This window comes from Netta rufina (genome assembly GCF_964035555.1).
Source record: "Netta rufina genome assembly, chromosome: 9".
Lineage (NCBI taxonomy): Eukaryota > Metazoa > Chordata > Aves > Anseriformes > Anatidae > Netta > Netta rufina.
In genome coordinates this window covers 23417116-23437707 of record NC_140132.1, presented here as the reverse complement: position 1 = coordinate 23437707, position 20592 = coordinate 23417116, and the positions used below count along the sequence as shown (strand labels likewise).

The following is a 20592-nucleotide window of genomic DNA, read 5'->3' as shown; positions in this document are numbered from 1 at the left end:
TTTACTGCCAACAGAAGGAGTTGATGAAATCTCGTGCGGATGTACCCAAGGTAGCTTCTCAGCAGCCACATGGACAGCAGCACAGACGAGGCAGCAGCATGGTTTCCACTCCTACATGCCCTTGTGCAACAGCCCAGCACAGGTATAAAACCTAATAGTAATGAATGAAATTAAAAATATATTTTGAGTTTGCACTTGTAGAAGTACACAACTAAAAGATTTTTCTGTACCATTGTAAATTTTGGTTGTTTTCTTCTAATGCATTTTCTGCCAAGTAAAGAGAAGTAAGATAGCACAAGGCAGAGAAATTTAAGGTACAAAATGAGTAAAAGGATAAGGAAACATCAACTGGGCTATAGTGTTAACTGCTGATATCCATGAGTAAGGGGTGGGAAGAAAAGTCAAACTGTTTCTAACCGAAACAAGGTTCCCACCTAACAAATGATATCACAGACTAAGCTGTAATGGCACCATGAGTAAACATATCCATTTCATAATAATGAAATTATTATTATTATTATTATTTATTTATTTTTTAATGATAGTGTGGTAAGGGCTCCTGGATAAGATCACCATGTGATAGGTCCCCACCAAAGCTCTGGCCTCCAACTCATTGCTCTTCTGAGGGATGGGCTATGGCAAATGTTTTACTCTTTCTGTAATGGGGACAAAGCACGACTCCCTCCTGCCCATGCCTCAGTCAACGAGTGATCTCATTGAGGATATCATACATTTTGAAGAAAGGCCGTGCGATTTGTATCCTAAAAATATATCTTAGTTTTACAACTGATTTATTAATGGCTACACTGTGTAGAACTCCTCCATTAATCATGTTGGCACTAAACAAAGCACCCAAACAAATACCTTTCAGTACTTAGCATTTGAAACAAATAGATGTTTTTATTTTTTTTAATTTTTTTTTTTTTCCTCCATCCTGGAAGAGAACATGTTGTTGTTTTCCTTCCTTTCACTCTTTTTCACTCCTAATTAGCTGGCAAGCATCAGAGGTGCACCAGGCGTGCTGGGCTGCCCACGTGCTCGTGGAGCTCAGGGTCGAGGGGCAGGAAGTGTTTGCAGCATTAGTCAGGCAAATGTCTCCAGATATCTCACATAATTTCCAAAGGCCATAATGCATGATATTTATACCTGTGTTCATTTTCTTGTCGCAACACAACCGCTGCCAGGTTAACAGCAACTCTGGGTGGTGGTGCAGTCCCCAGGGGGATTGTAGTGGAATAGTCTGTGTAAGGCCTTGCTCCTCACCTAGCGCTGGGAGTTTAACAGATACTTTCCAGCCCAGTCTTATTAAAAAGATGAGCAGCTTACTGTTAAGTACTTGCTGAATCTTCTCAAACCTTCAAACAATTTGGCTTAACACCGGTGTCTTCATATCATACTGTTAGTTTCAGATGGCTCACTGTTAACTAGACACCAGAGAGGGTCACAGCATTGACAACTCAAGAACCTGAGGAACAGGCCTAGCTATTGTAAAAAGAAAATGAACCTGTTCTGGAAACTATCCTTAGAGAAGTTAGTATGGGAAACCTGTAAAAAAAATTCTAACTGTAAAAACATCCCCTGAAGCTCAGACTGTTGCATAAACTTTCCATTCAGCAATTGAAGGCTATATAAATCCAAAAGGCTCTCACTGTGTGAATACGTAGAATGCATCTGATGCAAATAACATCACCAGTTGGGGCCACATATGTACGATTCAGTATAATGAATTTACTCTCAGATTTTTTAAATTCAGACAGTTATTCAGAACATTTTCCCAAGTCAGCTAATCATTTACTATCCACTAAGAGGACTTGATGGACTCCCTGGACAAAATCTCAGTATTGTGCCAAAATATTTTACACTAAAATGTACTCTTTGAGGCTTTCTGCTATTAGAAACTGCAAAGCAAAGACAAGATGACAGAGGCACTTTCCTGTTCATTATCTAAAGTTTACAGATTGGCTCATTTAGAATAACAAGGCAAGGGGAAGTGTCACTCCTAAATAAGTGAGTTGGAAAGCTGATATGCTATCACTCCATGAATACATACATTAGTTTTGATGTTGGTTGGTACATAATACTGCATAACAAGTTACCTTGCTAGTTTTTATTTAATTGAGGCAGCTCTCCAGGGTATTCCTTAATATCAGCTAATCACTAACCATCCTATCTATTGAACTGATGGAACCTCTGCAAATGTCCTGCCATGATTAATATTTTATTTTTAAATATCCTCTTAAGGTCTTTATCCTTTTAGACTAATGGGAAAGACAACAGCTATCTAATCTATCAGCTGAAAGGTCTGAGTGGTGCCATTTATAATAACCAAGCTCTAAAATCTACCATACTGAAAGGTGACAACTCAGACAGAGCTATTGTCAGCCTGTGAAATACTGGGTGATTGGAAAGCATTCACGATTATCTGTTTTATACACTAAGCTTCTTTGCAGCCTCATAGCCTCAGCAATCTCAAGGTGCCAGGCCTGTGCTCTTCAGGCAGTATGAAGAATAGGGGAGTTTGGAAAATAAATAAATCCTGATTGCATTTTAAAACATTGATTTGTTTATTAGAATTTAATCCTTGCAAGAAAATAGTAACCAGCTTCTGAAAATCTGTAGTAATTAAAACTTTGTTATTTAATAGTTCCTTAATGTTACTTGAAAATCATTGGTCCCGATTATGTGATTGTTGAGCCCTATTCAGATTCCCACGGTACTGAATGAAAAGACTCAGATGATTAAGTATTACAAGTTTGAGAGAGGTTGCGGGGTTGAATCCTTCAAATTGCTTTTCTCAAGCAGTTGTTTATGGAAAGTTCATTATTTTTTGTTGTTCTCAGCTCTCACTCACAGATTACAAACATGAGTTCATTATCTAGTGACTATAAAGTGCCTCTGAGTCACAGCAAAAGGAAACTGCTTTGCAAGTAATATTGAAGATAAACATTATTTCTTCTGCTGATCCTTGAAGAAACCTGTAGAATCCAACTGGCATGCTTTTTAACTGACAGAAATTGGAGGAGGACCTTTACAGCTAGGCTTTCTTACATCTCCACAGGCTAAATAAAGCTCAGGATATTCCTTCCAGATTCCAGCTTGGTGACAACCATGGTGTGTTTAAATCTTAAACTATAATTTGTCCTGGTATGCATTATTACAGATGATATCGGTTTCAGGAAATGAAGCAACAAGCTGTTGCTTCTTTTTTGGTCTTATTGTGTTCTGCTCAAAACAGACTCATGAAGCACCAATTGAAATTCTTCTTGCTTGTGCATGTCTTCATGCTTATTTGTGAATTCCTGCTATATATAAAGGACTGACAAGGAAGGAAGGTCTTGAGATATTGGCCATAGATAATGTAGTATTTGAGACATTTAGATCCGGGATCTTCTGTCTTAGCTCTTTGGGCATGCTGGCAATGCATTTAGGAGCTCAGTCCCTCAAATCCCTGGCTCCAGGATTGGACTCTGCTCTGGTATCAGCAGTAATAATAAGTCAGGTCAGCCGAGCCAGAGTTAATAAGTCCTTCAGACACCAGCAGAGTATTTTCAACCTCCTGGGCCCACGCTAGCACCCCTGCACGTAGGTCTCCTGCATTGTGAAAATGTTCCAGCAAAGCTTGGTGCTATTTCAGGAACCGCTGCCCCAAACTCTGCTGTCTTTATAGCATGTGATGAGATGTGATTATTATACAAGGTCTGGAACAGTAGTCCTACTACTCTGCCTAAGTGTTACCTGTGCTAGAAACTTGAAAGTGAGGTAAAATATCTTTTCCTGAGCAACTGTGAAGATAAACCTGAACAGGCATTTCTCTAAATTTAGCTTGAATCATACTGATTTAAATGAGCACACTGTTGTCCTGATATCCTCTGAGTCTCTCTGAGTGAGAGCTGTCAAACCTGTGTCTCCTGGCTTCTCAGCAGGTCTCTACTACAGTCCTAAACCCATGACATTCAGAGACCCCACAGTATCTTGGATGGTATATCCCAAATGCATGCATGTTCTGCAGAGTTTTAGTGAGGGTGTAAGGAAGAGACTGAGAATGTTGAGAGCATTATTTCTGACCAAAGGAAAGAAATTAAAGTCTGGAAATGACCACAGAATAATCTTCAATGTAGTTTCATTGTCAAGAAGAAAAAAATATTTGAAGTTAAATTGAATTCAGGAGAATGGGTGAAATTTTGGAAACAATGTGGAAATAGTTTCAAAATACAAAAAGTATGGTTTATTCTGACTTTTAAGAGATATTTGTCACTCACTCTAGCTAACAATCCCCTTATATTGTATATGACAAGTACCTAATATGACATACCTACATAATATAACTATAGTCCTTTATACTTCTTCGGTTATGTATTGAGATAAAGCAGTAAAGAGTTTTTCAGAAGTACTTTATTCCTTGTGCTTAACATGCCTTGCATCTGATTTGTTATTTTGTATGGTGTTTGAAGACCAGTTCAACACTTTTTGAGGTGAATCAGTAACTTAGGGGCTGACCCAAAACCACATAAATGGAAGAGATTTATTTTCAGAAAGCCCTGGATCAGATCCCAGCATGAGAAATACCTGCAGAAACAATAGCTTTTAGTTTTACTATTTGTTTAGTTTTACTATTTGGAAATGGAAGAATGTGCTGAATCCTACTAGGACTTTGAAGAAGGAAGTCATTTCCAGCAAAGGTAAATAAGAGAATAAGTAGACAGAAATGGACATGGCACTTGCCCTTTTAGTTGTGCACTAAAACTGGTATATCTCCTGTACACCCTTACTTCTCCTTCTCATGGCATGGGAAATCTTGAACTTACATAGTATTTTAACCAGAATTGCTCCCAGGGACAAATCTAAAGAAACTGCATAAAAGGAGAGAAAAATGTTTTTATTTCCATGGAACTATTAATACTGTGTTTAAAATTCCCAGTGGCTTTGGTAAAATTTGTCAGCCCCATTGGTTGTAAGGAAGAGTAAATGCTGTACTTATATGTATATGATTACTGTTTCCATCTCTCACTCTCCTTGCCATTAATAGAGTTCATTCCCAGACACACGGAAATTGTTCGATAAACAGACTTGATGCTTTTCTTATCTCTAAAGACTACATTTTCAATACAGGCTGTGTAGTGGATGTTATTCTACAATATAATATTTGAGATCTGTTTTCAATTGTAATTGCCTTAATCACGATTTCTTTTCAAGATGGATACTCCACATAGCCCTGAACCAAGTAAAATCATCTAGATTCATTGTGTCCTGGTGGACTTGATCATAGTAACATTTTTCTTGATATTTTCCACTACTACCACTATTTTATTTCTGTAAATGGTAGGAAAAGCATGAGTCACAAACTTAAACTGCCATGAAATCTGGGTCAAATTGAAGAGTCCTATATATGAAACCTTCAGACAATTTTCAGTAGCATGTATATGTGTTGTTTCATCTGAAACTGAACTACTGATACTTCATTATGGAAAGTGTAAAAAAAAAAAGAAGTAATAGTATTCACAAGCCCACCATTAGGCTATCTAAGAATAAAATAGAAAAATATATGATAAAATTATTTTCTTATGTGTGTTATAATTCGCTGTAGATTTGACATCTACACATTGAGATATATATCTTTTCACATTCAACACATTCATATTATGTCCCAGCATTACAACATCCTCCGAATCTGATTTAAACTACATTCTGGCACCAAATGGGAGATGTCCAAATAGAAACTTTTGGACTGAGAATCATGAAAGTCATGATCTCAAAAAGAAATAGTATGCGAAGAGGGGAGGATATCTGATAAAGTTCTTCTCTTTAAAATTGAGAGTGCTTTTGTGGAATTGTAGTATGCACACTAATTCATACCTAGGAAAAAGAAAAAAAAAAAAGTAACTTTTTAAACCTCTGAGAATTTCTGATTTTAGAAAAATTCACTTATTCCTTGAGAAAAACACAATAAATACCATTCATGAGAGACAGATACTTAACACTTCATTAGTTAAAATAAAAATCACAGAACAGCAGCTCCAATACGGACAAAATAGTAATAATGATAAATAATAATAATAATAATAATTAATAATAATAATAATAATAATAATAATCTCTCTGGTGTAAATTTGAGGCAACACTCCTTGGAGTTTGTATTGTGTGAAAATAGGAACTTGTTTTATGTTCCCTCAAAGAAAGGTAGAGAATACAGATGTAGGCCAGGGATGTCTGGGAAGGAAAATTATGGCAGCAGATTTAATTTTACATCTGTACTAGCATATAATTTTGTAACATCATTAACTTTGAGCATGAAATGTCTGATTTCTACTTATGCAGCTTCTAGAACTGTGGGGAGGGAAGATCACAAATCCTCTGACTAAACTGCTAACTACTTTTACCCACAACTGACTACTCTTGCAGTTGATCGAAAAAAAATTAAACATTATATCGAACTACCTTTGAAAATATGGTGTTAGGTAACCTCTGCTGCTCCTCATTTCCTCTTTTCTCCCCTTTGCCACTTCTCTGAAACAAGCCAATCTCTTGTGTTGGGTAGCAAATTAAAATTTGTACTGAAAGGTTTCCATTCCTCATGTGAAATTCCTCAGTAGGACTTCAGATTAATGTTCCAGAGCCACTTGGAAAAATGGGGTTTGCAGACCTTTCAAACTTCAATTTCTGTCTTTTGATGATGAAACAAGGACTAAGCTGTAGAAAAGCAGCACAGAAAAAGTGTCCTAAAAAGAGGGTTAACTATGGGTGAACACTAATTAGAACTTCACAGTGATTTCTGCAATCATTCAGTTACATGTACACAGCTATGATTTAGGGAAAGTAATCTCTAGTCCTAGATAATGTCTGAAGTGTATTGCTTTGTATCTTTCCTTGTTCACCTAACCTCTTGCATCTGTTAGTATTTCCTTTATTTTCCCATCTTCTTTACTTATATATTTTCCAACAAATGCTAATGCTAATTTCCACCCAGGGTTTTTATTTCCAACTCCAAATTGAGGGTAGAAAGCATGCCATAATTTTATTCTAACCATAGAGGCACAGTTGTACCTCTTCATCCCTCTCCCTTCCCAAAAAATATTCCTGGGTAGGCTTCCTGCAGGGTTTAGGGCACAACAGAGAAGCAGGTCTGGTAGTGGTTCTCCTACTCATCTCTTTGTCGCGAGAGTAGGAATAAGTCCCATCTGAGATGTGGCTTTTTCCCTCTCTTCTTGTTCAGGGTAACCTGAAGGCAGCCTAGCTGCCTAGCCTATTCTGTTCAAAGGCAGCCTAGCTCTACAAAAGCCCACCTCAAAGAGATTCCCATTATCATTTTTTCTCTCCTGCCTGTATGTTCATGTTTGTGTGTCTCTGCCCACATCTCCAGACATAGGATGTTCACCTTCTTCAGTCTCAGGACTGTGGATTAGCACTGGTGGTTTTGATCCTGCAGACCTTGTCAGTATTTAAAAAGTATCTACCGTCTTTTCAAGCTGTGATTTTCACTTTGATAACTGAGCACATGACGAAACTGATTTATTGCCCCTGCAATTTATCTTTGAGTTAGAGAGCTACATTACTAATCATTTTAGGAGTCTCAGATACACAAAGGTATTCGGGTGGATAAGTCCCAATGAAGTCATCCTAAAATCCTAGACTAATACAGCTTTCTATACAAAGCAAAAAATCTTATAGCAGCAGATTTATTTATTTATTTTTAATTGAAATCCACCGAATAAATCATGAGGCTTTTTAGGTCTTCCATCATCAGGAAGAGATTCTTTACCTACTACTCCATTCCTGACAATTGCATTACAGCTTACCCTTTACTATAATGAATTGCCAGTGCTATATCCAAGGCAAAGCTTTGTGTTATAGTTTTAGGTTTTAGTTTTATGCCTCATTCAATTACTCCTACAATATTTGGACATTTCCTTAATAGACGTTCTCATCTTGTGTTTGAAAATAATGATTTGACTCATCTTTTGTAGAGAACAAAATCTGTATGGATGGAATTACATTTGCTGCACATATGGAAAGCAACAAGACATCTTTGTGTAATTTTGCAATATTTGCAATAATACTAAACTAATCTAAATGATTTGTATCCCAGGCCTATTTTCAAAAGATGATTGAATCAAATATTCCTGTTTTCAGTTTTGAAATTCAATGACAGCTTGTCAGCTTGCAAGCCAGAAACTGAGATGAGTGCCAAAAGTGAGTCTCTAGTTACTAATTTTTTCCATGATGTACTATTTCCAAATGTATTGTGTTGCTTGTTTCCATTACTGCTTCTGAATTTAAGAAATATATATGGATACTGGAAAAGTGATGAGTCACTTTTAGAACTCAAAAAATTAAGGTGAAGGTAAAGCAACAGATACAGAAAAGCAGTAACTTTCCTAAAGTTTGACCATTTTCTTGTTTGTGAATACAATTCCCACAATATTTTTTCACAGCTCAGAAATGGTTCTGTGAACGTGTGTGAGAATGCATGTGCTCTTTTGGGTCAAAATAAAAGCTTTGCTTTTCCCTAACACGGAGAAGGTAAGACCTATCCTTCCATGTCTTTTTTCATATTTTTAGAAACCCTCCTCATGCCTTGTTTATACTCCTTCAGCTTTTACCTCACACCCAGAAATCTTCTTATTAACCTGTTCCAGTCAGGATCTGGTCCTGCTGAGTTGCAGCAGTGGTCTCTCTGAGGAACCTGTGAGGATCAGCACCAGGTCTCAGCCTGTTTCCCTGTAGGCTAGTCTCAGAAATAGATACAACCCACAGTAAATATCTTATAAAATGGCTTGGTAGTAAGTAAACTATCCTAGTTATTGAAGTATTAGAAACTTAAGTGGTTGGATGGTTTATATTACCTTTTTTTTTTTTTTTCTTTTTTTTTCTTTTTTTTTTTTCTTTTCAGTATATTCTTTCCTTTCCATACATAGATGATATAGGTCCCCAGTTCAGTCTCTCGTCTGGACTCTCTATGAGGCTGTTGTTTTTGTTCTCACTGTTCTGAAACTACTATCTATAAACATGTTGTGATAAGTTGGTAACAAAAGCACTGAAATTTATTATATGTCTACCAGTGGAACATCAGGGAAAGGCAATAATAACCAAGCAAAGTGCTTCAGAGCTTTAGTGGGACAATCAAAGCCTCACAAATTCCCCTAAAACATAGGAGGAAATATTTCAAAGGCTTCACTTTAGAGAAAAAGCTGCAAAGATTTGTTTCAGCAGTTGTAAAACTGGCAGTGAGACAAGTTTTGCCAGTTTCCTTTTATCTGAAACATTTTTCACAAAGCCTTAAAAATATTATCTCGGTATGTTCCACTACATTCTTATTTGAGTTTTCATCTCATCTGATTTGTCTATCTCCTTGTCAGTTTACGTCACTCATATCTAAAAAATACAGTTACCAAATCTAATGAATAAAGTAATGCAAAAGGCATAACCTAGCAACCACTGATTTGGGATGCCATATATTTTTTCCTGATAAATAAAACTTCCTCTTTCTAGAGTTAGCAGAGCATTCTGCTGTTTATGATTGATAGTACCTGTTAGTGTCACTTGCTTACTTTCAAAAGCTTTCTCAAAAACATCAAAAATGCAGCAGAGAAAATAATTTTAAAAGTATTTAAAAAGAGAAATTTCAAATTCTTTCTATCACCATGGACTCCACTTAAAATGAAGTGTGCTGGAAAACATTCAGAAGGCCACTGAAAACTAACTTGATATTTTTAAAATGAACATTACCTGTATTCAAACATAATTATACTGAGCCTAATTCACCCACTTCCATATAGTATTAATATCACACTTTGGTTTACAGTTGAATAAAATTCAGCCACATTTCTTTGCTATCACCAATATTCAGTTTGCTGATTGCTGGAATCCTATCAAATGTTTTAAGGCTAGTAAATGATGTTCAACTACCACTGGTCTTAAAACAAGAATCAGATGGGGAGATCCTATGTCAGTGTAAATGGAATAATTTTAAGTCAAAATTTAAATCAAGAAGATCAGTTTTGCAATCTGTCCTTTCTCATATTACAAATATTTTATTATACTTGATTTACTGAGAAAGCACCAGAAATAACATTCTTTCCTCCCTCACTTCACTGAGATTATTGAGGAAGCAATGACAGTGTTGTTCTCTCAATTCTCAAGTATATGCCAAGAAAAAGTGTTTTATGAAATTATGGTAATAGCACTAGGAAACGCTGGGATACTTGGTCAGATTGCTTGATAATGAAAGATCAATCATTAAAAATTGCATTGATAATGAAGCAGCAGAATTGTTCAAGTAATGGAAAAGGAATTGACATGCTTGGAAGCTTTTGACTTCCAGTCTCAGTGACTTATTGGCAGTTTGGTGATCACTGACTTTTTCTGCATTTTAAGGGACATCAGCATCCACCCTAAGACTGGTGGCACACTGACCAGTTGGGCTGTCCCCACGTATCTGCACTTTCTCCTTCAAAATGTTGAATCTGATTTAAAAGTGAAAAGATCATTGGAAGATGCAAGAGTCCAGCTGCCAGTAGGCTTCAAATAGCAGTATGCTGGAGAGGCTGAAAATGCCTCTCCAGCAAATGTCTTTCTGGAAGGCAGAGGCACTCTAACCTGGAAAGGGTAGTACCTGGCTGCACCTCTTAGGGAATAAAAGACTCATTACTGGAGCAAGGCTCTTCTAAACACTGTGAATCAGAGAACAGTATTTTTCTCCACATGTAGCACATACTTGCAGAGTGTAAAAGCTAATCTGTACCACTGATTACTTAGATCTGCTCTTGAAGTAAATCATAAGCATATTTCTGAGAGGAAGAGATGCTGTGAGTGTAGAACTGGAGGGGAAGTTACCTGCAAAGCCAGTCCACTTAGCCGCAGCTCCACAGGAGTTGCCCATCTGTGTCCTGTGGTCTACCTGCCAGCATCAGGGTTAGCGTTCACTGGAAATAATCCAAAGGGCTGATCCTAAACAACACTACCAGGAATATTATGGACCTCCCAGTCTGTCCTTTCTTCAAGCTACTCCATGTCAACTGTCAGACCAGTCCTTTTTTCTTTTTTTTTTTTTTTTCATCTCAAATGATGTGCTCTCTAGTAACTGTATTTATGTAGGTAAATATCAATGCCTGTTTCTTTTATTGCAGTAGCAGAAGTAGTTACTACATCCATAGTTCCCAAGCCAAATAGTGTCTTATTGTCAGTGAAGGGTACTTCTGCAAGGTCTCCACAGATATTACAGAACATGTAAAAATATGGCAGATTCCTAAAATTGCCACTACTCCCTTGGGTGCTGAATGGAGATATTAGTGTAAAACTCCAGCATCTAACTTCAAGCTGCATGGCTGAGATGTCTGTTCCCATTTCCTACTCAATTGTCTGCATTCCCCGTTCATATTAGGTATTTCTAAGAAACTGAAAGTGCTCCTGCAGAGCATTTGGGCCTTTGACTTCTCATATAACCACTTTTAATTCATTTTAATCCCTTTTTAATCCAACAATAGGCTATTACTTTTGGCATTATTAACTTTTTTTTTTTTTTTTTAATTATTTCTCCACTACTTGTACACTATGAGTATGGAATCTGTGGTCTGGATGATGAGGAAAGTGGCACACAATGGGTTAATAGTGATCAGATCTTTTACTGGTATGTAAATTGAGTAATTGTATTGTTGGTCATAATAGTGATGTTTTTGATACTTGTGGTGGAAGCAGAGGGAGGGATTATTTGCTGTTTGCTGTGGAAACCACTTGAAATTTGATCTGTAGGCTAATCTAATTATAGTGCAAATGATAATCAGACTAGATGACCGGACTGATGCTAAAATCAACTTAAACCTGAATGTACCTTATGTTGTCTAATTTAAGCCAGGGTGACAGGGACAGTATACTCCGTTTTGCACAGCAGGTAATTGAGATTTATATATATAAATAGAGAGAGAAAAAATCCAGTGGGAGTAGTAGTTCACAGAGATGTAAATATAGTGTTGCAGAATCTTGTGTAGCCCTAAATTTCTCTTTTCCTGCTAATAAATAGTTCTGCTTAATGGAAAAGTCTGCAGTTTTTGGATGGGAGGTATAAGATGCTGATTGCAAAGTCCTGCAGGCTGTAAAGCTGCAGCATGTAATAAAGGAGCCTCTCGGTTTGCTCTCTGCTGAGGGTGCAGTGACACCAGCCTCAAAGCAGTGTTGTCATAGCATGTCTTCACGATGCGGGAATTGTTAGCAAGTTTCGTCCTATCTCATTGTGCAGACATCATCTTGGGAATCTATCGCATGCATTTTTGGCATTGATAAATCAACCACAGAGCTTATTTCCAAAATGTATGCCCCTGCTGAATGCTTGTCTCTGTGTTAGTCTTTCACTCTGAATTGATACAGAGTGGTGCCATCAGGCTCCAAGTTAAGACAGAAGCAGGAAGAGCTCTTAGATTCTTAATATTTTTATTTGACTTTATTAGAATAAAATCTGCATGAAAATATTATGCTTCTGATGACTATAGTCATATGTATGGTCATTTTTCTGAGTTTTAAAATGCTTGTCACTTATGGTAAAAAAAAAAAAAAAAAAGGATATTATAAATCCAACACATAAAAGGGATAGAACTTGTTAGTGTAACTAATATATATACATAAAAATACTTATTTGAATAAAAAATCCATCATTCTCATAAGTAAATCTGTTAATAATAAAAAAAAAAAAAAAAAAAAAAAAGGATGCACATAAAACTAGATCGTTAGCTCATCTCAGAATGTAACATAAAGGGGTTGCAAGGAGCTGGTGCCACAGCTCAGCTGCCCACAAGCTGGTGCCAGCCATGATGTGTAGTGTTTCGGAGCTGAAGCAGAGCCACCATAGAAGGGGGTACCATGAGACTGGGGCAGAAACACCATGCACAGGCACACAGCAGCTCCTAGCATAACAGCATGGTCAAAGAAAATAGCACTTCCCTTGGAGGAGTAAACAGGGGAATATCAGGTTGAAATAGAGGACAGATGACACCTGTAATTAGGACTCTTTGGGGGATGACAGTGTTTAATTCAGACACAGAAAGTTCCAACAAGGTGTTGATGAATTACAGTTTCAGAGGAGATGCACAGTTATTACTTAAGGACTTGGAAAAATGCATTATAGTGAAAGACTCAGGAGTATAACCTGTTTTGTTTAACAAGAAAAAGGATTAAAGGTTATTTGAATAGAGTCTAGAATTATCTCTGTATGGAACACAAATCACAATGTAAAGCTTAGAAACTGTCAAACAAAATATAGCGTCTGGAAAATGGAGAAATACAATAGGCATGTCCAGACCAGACACAAAACTTCTCTTTATAGCTGCAACTGGATTAAGTGTAATTAAGCATTAGAACAACCTACCAATATTTGTGCTGCAAATTCCATCACTGGAAATGTTTAAGTCCTACCTGTGTTTTGGTTTATGTATGAGGTAGCATTGACTAAACAAGCACTGTGGCCTCTTCTGATTTCTAATCTCTTAATCTATTAAGAAAAATAATGAGATCCTGTTCCAAAGTTGATTTCAGTTTTTACAACGCTACATATCCTTCACAAATCAAAAGAAAAGCCCACCATGGAAGTCAAAGCAATGCAGGATTTTAAAAGTTAATTAAACATTTCTAAAGTATGAATTAAGTTTCAGATCCTATATTTTCCCACATGCAGGTGTTTATATATATAATTAGGAAACAACACGCACTGAGCTTCTAAGAAAAGATAGCTGCCCATTGCACCAGGCTTACAGACTTAAGACTCTGTACATGGCAGTGGTAGCTGCCGTTTTTCTTACCACACTGAAATGTTTTCATTTCAAACTGAATATTGCATCGAGAGAGCCCCACAATCCCTCTATGCAGAGCAAGAGCTGTCTCACTCTTCTCTTAGACACCAGATAAATAGACTGAATGAGGGGCTGTATTTAAACCATTTCAGATGTCCAAATGAACTATGTTTATTTGCTTCTTATGCAGGCTAAGACATATTTCATTTAAAGATGAGCCTAATGGAAATAGCAAGTGATTTGTTTTTGGCTTCAGTGAAACTCAGGGTTATGCTTACAGTACATATGGGAACATAAGGCTTTCTGAAGAGAACATCCAGCAATCCAAATCATTTAATCATGTGAATAAAATATACCTCCACGTTACATACCTGCATGTTCTGAGCAAAGTACATCTGAAAGCAACTTGGAATTTTTACTCCTACTTGTATTTTTTGAGGTCTTCTTCAGAATTCAAAATATTTTGTTTCTAAAACTTGAAACCATTACCTTATTTGTACCAACTGCTACCATGGCAAAAAAAAATGTTTTGTATTTATTTTCATAGGTGGATAAACATTGCTTTCTTAAGCTCACTCAATACTGTAAGCTACACGTCAACAGTTTATTTTACTAAGACGATGCTTTTATCAGAACTAACGTAGGAATTATGGCTAGCTGAACAGTTAATCCTTTCTCATCATTCTCATCATGCATCAAATCATTATCAAGACAATTAAGGTTTTTCTGTCTGTGAAATTTAAAAAAAAAAAAAATCTAACCATCTGAACCAAACAAACTTTAGTACTGTAAACTTACCCAGTTTTTGCAAAACTTGCCCAATACCTCAACATGGACCGGCTTAAGATTTCTTCAGCTTTGGTGTAATTAACTCTTCTTTCTAGAGGCAGTCCGAACACAAACTCAATCTCATAACCATGCATTACCCCCATCCACTCAGGCCAAGGGAGCTTTGAGGATCGGTGTTCAAAAAAGTAAAAGAATGCATTGTGTCCTAGTTGTGCAAATTTTTTGGTGAACTCCATTGCAGGACATATGATATTGTAGTCCCCGATAACATCATCCATGGCATCACGGTAATGTTCTGGGTTTTGCTCATTTTCCCAATCTGTGTATTGAAAAATGATTGATTCTATTGCAAGTTGGCTTGCTTCTGGAAAGGACAGAGTTAAAGCTGCCTCAAATTCTGTTTTGTTTATCAAGCCATCACTGTCCTTGCTGAAGCCAGGGACTCCATATGCTAGAAAACTCGATCCTTCATCTTTATTAACACCAACCAAGATCTGTGTTTGTTTGAAAATGCCGTTTTCAATCAATTTTTCTGGCATGTCCAATAGAAAATCACCATCCACAGTTGGACAGAAATATATTTGTAAAAGAGGGGCATATTTTGTGACATAAACTTCATTCTCCAATATATCCTTTGGGTCCTTGTCTTGGAGGCAGAGAATTAGCTCTGTCTCATTGCTGGTGGGACAATGGAGTTGTTTAGCCAAAGCCACTGTTCTGTTCCTGGCCTCAGATGCTGTTATTGCAGCCCAAGGGGCATTTGCAGATCCACTTTGCATGATGGCTCTTGTGAATAAAGGATGGCTTTTAGGAGAAAGGATATGGTAACTTACAGAAGCCGAGCCAGCGCTTTCTCCAAATATAGTTACACTTTTTGGATTGCCTCCAAAAGCTGCTATGTTCTCCTGGACCCATTGAAGTGCTAGTCTTTGATCAAATAAACCTGCATTTCCAGGAACTTCCTGGTTTCCCGGCAAAGCCAAAAATCCTAATGCACCAGTCCTGTAGTTCATGGAAACTACAATTACTCTTTCTACCCTGGCTAGAAACTTGCCATCATAGACAGGCAGGGAAGTTGACCCAGACTCAAAGCCACCCCCATATATCCAAACCATGACAGTTGCATTCTTGGGTCTGGGAGAAGGAATCCATACATTAAGGTATAAGCAGTCTTCACTTAGGTTAGTTTTTGGATTCCACATCTCTGATCCAGGAAATCCAGGGAAAGTTGTATCTATAACCTGATAACAGGAGTTCGCATGTTTTGTGGCATCCCAAACATCTGACCACTTCTCATGAGGCTCTGGTTTTTGAAATCTCAGTCTACCAATGGGTGGCTTTCCGTAAGGTATTCCAAGGAAGGCTGTCACAGTCCCCCCAAGTACCTGCAGGTTCGTCCCTCTTACTCTGCCATTCTTGGTTGTAATGATGTTGTCTTCAGGCACTACCTTCCTGATGAACATATACAGGAGCAGAAGCCACATAAGAAATCTGGTATGGATATTTGTACCATTTACCCAAATCATGATGCCTGAAACACAGGAAAAAAAAGAAATTCAGGATTACTATTTTGATGTATTAGCAGGATACAGGTCATCCCAAGGGCACAGAAAATAAGACAGTGCTGCTGCACAAAACTCAAGTAGTCTTTAACCATGACATTTTGTCAGCCTTGTTGCAAAAGCTATGTTTAGGTTCTAGTATTTAATACAGTGTTTCAGAAAAAGTCTGTCACTAAAATAACATAGAAGTGAGGAAACTAGACCAAAAAAAGAAAATAAGCAGTCTGACTACATGGCCATAAGTCATATATCATGACATTTATTGATATAAATCCACAGCAGTGAGCAGGGAGATGTTTTGAGATGTGTTGAGCCTGATGCTTGCCTCTTCTGTTCCCAAATACCAGCAACGTCTCACACCACCAGCAGGTGACTTAAGCACTTGCATTTTCACTGGCATGATGAACAGAAGAATATTTTATGATCTGCGACACAAAAGGCCATGCCCAATTAACTGTTATTCTGTTCGGGGGTTCTTTGGCAATTTGTATTCTCAGATCAATAGAGGGAGATTATAAACATCAATAGTCACAGATTTTTCCACACATCCCAAAAACAATGAAACAGAACTTGAAACCAAGTTTTAATCCAAGGATTTCCAGGTCCAGGTAATTTTTGAGCTACGCTTTCACGTCATAGTGCATGCCTGGGCTGAAGCAAACCATTAGGATGGCATTGCTGTAAACTCATTACTAATACGTCTTCAGATCGGAAAGTGTTTTACCAAGTGGAGTACATGAAGTACCTCTGAATTGAGTGCCAGCTCATTAGCTCCTGTGGGCAACTGCATACAGAGGTACGCCAAGACCTAAATGAAACATCGAGATCTTATTTCCCTAAAGCAACTTAACCAGGTTTATAACAATCATAATCATGACAAGCAGTCACATTTCCATGACAGAGAATGAAAAATCAAATGTGAAAAAATAAATAAATGATTTTTTAATATACATAGGTGGTTCCTCATAATTTATGTTCTTGTCTTTGCTTCCTAAGAACTTTACAAAGTAATGATTAATACTATCTTAAAGCTAAAGGTACAGATGCTGATTACATAGCCTATACTAATGGTCCCATTTACTACTGCCTTTCCAAATACTATTAAAAAACACACAGTATCATCCTCTCAAAAGTTAAAAGCCAGAAAAATACCATTTACATAAACTAATTTCTATGGCTTACATATTTGAAAATGCTCAACAAAGCTTCCTTCTATTTTTTGCTTATTGCCCTGTTGTACATAGTGTACTCTGTCCAGCTACTTTAAACAGGCTATTCTTTGTTAATGAGAAGCACTTGTGTCCTTAAAAGGAAGGAGGCTAATTTCTGTGGAAAGTACAGCTGTGTGCCTAATCTGAGCTCCTCTTGCTTGTTTGCATATTGTTAGAAATAAACTAAGAAAATGCAAGGAAAAAAAAAAAAAAAGAACATTTTGTGCATCCCAACTGCATCAAACATGCAGAAAAGAAACTTCAGAGATGGTATTTTTAGCATTCATAAAAATAGATAGAATATAGATAAAATTAAGAAAAATAAACACTTACTTTCTTGTCTTTTTATTAAAAAAAAAAAAAAGGCAGTTAATAGGGTAATAGGTTTCAGAGTTGGTCTAATGCTCCACCCAGCTGTAAGCTTGATGTTTAGAAACCTGTGAATGCTAAGCTTAATATATATGCTAAACTTTACAGATGTAAAGAGTCAATCTGGATGACCCACGTGGCCCAGCAACTCCCGCAGAGCTGGTTTAAGCAGAGGCTTGTTCCGGCAGCCCACAGTCCCCGTGAGGGAGGCTCGTACCCTTGACTGCTATTTAGCTCCCCTCACTGTGTGCTAGTCCTTTTGGTTTTTCATTCATTCTGATTAAAAATAAAAAAATAAAAAATAAAAAATAAATTGTAAGAGCTGGATAAGAAAAAATATGTTAAAATTAGGTTAGGATTAAGCTCTTTGCTCCTATTTCACAGTCAGCCCAGAAATGGTAAATAGTAGAATCTAGCTGGGTATGCATGCACCCACTACATAGTACTGTCAGATGGGAAAGGTAATTTCTATGTTTGCTGTTTCATTGACACTTTCTTTCCTCCTCCTCAACCCCCCCACCCCCCCCATATTCACTTCTAATGCATTGCCTAGGAACGAACAATAACAACAAGCTGGAAATAGTAAGAGGTTTCAAACATCATCATTAAGATGAAGGGAAAAAAAAAAAAAAAAAGTGCTAACTGAAAAAAAGAGAGGTTACAGTTCCTAAAGCTTTTACTATCTAAATAGTAATTAAAATTAATTGTGCTATGTCCTCCCCTGTTAATTAGAAAAGAATGGGAGAGGATGAAAACACTGTAGCAGGCATAACTTTTGATCCTATAAAGTTTTACACAAGAATTACATGAGAAAAAAGACTGACTCCAAATTAAATTCTGTACCTTGTTAATGGTTTCTGCAAGAGGATAGTAGGCATTTTAAAGAAAAAGTTTGAAGTAGAACAAGCATGAAAAATGCAGAAGTTTTGTACCACTGAATGAAAGGGGTCTCAAGTTACTCTGCTAATATTGACAAAAGTAGCAAAGGACAGAGGATTATAATTACACCTTCAGTGTAAGACTAGTATTATATTTAATAAGGTTTCTAATGCTGCATTAAAACAAACTCAACGATGAAAAACACACTGAGAAAAACAAATATTCCTTGATTATTACTATGAGAGTAAAAGAGCAGAAGAGTGCTTTAGCTCATCAACCTTAACCGAGTAGACTTATATCATATAATGTATTTGCATACATTAAAAAGGTGCTTCTTTAGTAGTTTTCTCCATCAAAAGTTAAACAAAATACACTTTTGTATTCTTATTCCACAAGGGAATTCAATTTATTTTAATGATTGTTTCTTCTCCCTGCAAATCTTTACCCAGCCAAAAAATCTACACACAAGAATATAAAGACACTATTTAAATAGAAAAGATGGTTGAATTAATAAGTGATTTCTGGCTCAGTTTAATTTACTTAGCCCAGGATCCCTTGAATAATACCAAGGTCTGATACACACGCCTGCTTACTCGTTCCATTTGCGGAGCGGAGTGAGTTTTCCCAAGAGAGCAACAAATGGGCAGAGCATAACATTATAAAAGATCACAATCCCCGTGCAAATCAAGCTGAACTGTAAATTACCCTGGCAGACAGAGACGTGTAAATAGAGAATCACTTACCCCAATTCTATTACAAGAACTACAAAGTTTTTAAGAGTCAGGTTCTTTGAATACTTCAGGGAAAATGCAGTATGCAGCTGCTGCTTTAAGCCCGTAAATTGGACAGTACTGACATTATAATCAACTGTTTCTGACACAAAGCTCGCGAGAGTTGGCAGCAGCAACTTGATCTGCAGGCAGCCGTTCCTTAGTATCTGACATCTGCTCAAAGGCTAATGGTATCGTTGGAGAAATGCTACAGAGAGAAACCCGTTTTGGAGGAAATCAGGCATGAGCTTCTATAGGAAAGGAAAGAGGCAGTGATTTGTTTTTAGCACAGGGCAACAGTTTTATCTGGGAAGATAAACAGATCTACAAATATAGTAAAATCCTGCCTCTTTCCTTCATCACGCCTGGAACACTGACACTACCTGTTCTTTTTCGCTGATGTACAGCTCAAGATTAGCACAATGTTAAAGTATCGCAAAGTTTTCTTTTCACTGTAACATTAGTCACTATTTTTGGTTATAAACAACTGTGGCAGATAAAAGAGGTGTGTCCACTGCACAGACATGTCAACAACTGGCAAGCATCACTGGTACTACTTGACTCCTGGCCATCTGAGGACTACTGTAGACGTCTGTGTTGTCCTATAATGATGTTAGGGTGAAAAACGGTAACCATATGGCATCACACACAGTTTTTTCTCTCTTTTTAGGGTTAAAAAAATAAATCATCCTACTTCTTAATGTATGAGTATACTCCTTTAGTATACAAGTATAATCCTTTTTCCTGAGTCTGCAAAGTATTGTTTCTGTCAGAGATCGAGGCTGGGGATGCCAACCCAATCTAAACTGCGTGCCAGAGCTGTCAGGGCTGCTGCCCAGCTGGGGACGTGTCACAAAGCGCAGGGGCCCACGGTGTTTGTGAATCTGTGCCTGACCCATCCCCAGCTGGGAGCAGGACCCGCATTGCTACAAGCTACGGAGCCAGCTCCGGAGAGCTTATATAAAGTGCAAATGTCATGAGGTAGAAATGAAGGCAGAAAAGAGACAGGAAGGGGAGAGAATAAATAAATCATATACACCCCAGTTAGAAAATGTCTTGTCAAAGCCATGCCCCTGAGCCACTGTGTGATGCTAGAAGGCCATCCCTTGGTGGCCAGGGCTCCTGGCCCCGGGCAGCATCCGCTCTGCAAGGCTGCTCTGGGTAAAGCAACTGTCCCACCCTGCAAGGTTAGCTGCTACCAAGGCCTTTGCTACCCCTGCTGGAGCTCGAGACAATTACC

The 20592-nt window shown here is 37.5% G+C and overlaps 1 protein-coding gene across 2 annotated transcripts in view; it reads right to left on the bottom strand.

The window, feature by feature from the left end:
- BCHE (butyrylcholinesterase) overlaps window positions 1-19445 on the bottom strand; it is a 33242-nt gene extending 13797 nt beyond the window's left edge. For both annotated transcript variants that reach the window (XM_084292335.1, XM_084292336.1), the window contains exons 1-2: window positions 19326-19445; window positions 14571-16092 (exon numbers count right to left, since the gene is read on the bottom strand). In XM_084292335.1, coding sequence (XP_084148461.1) covers window positions 14571-16087 — 1517 coding nt within the window. In that variant the 5' untranslated portion in view covers window positions 16088-16092; window positions 19326-19445. The remainder of the gene's footprint in view (window positions 1-14570; window positions 16093-19325) is intronic.
- Between the last annotated feature and the right edge of the window lie 1147 nt (window positions 19446-20592).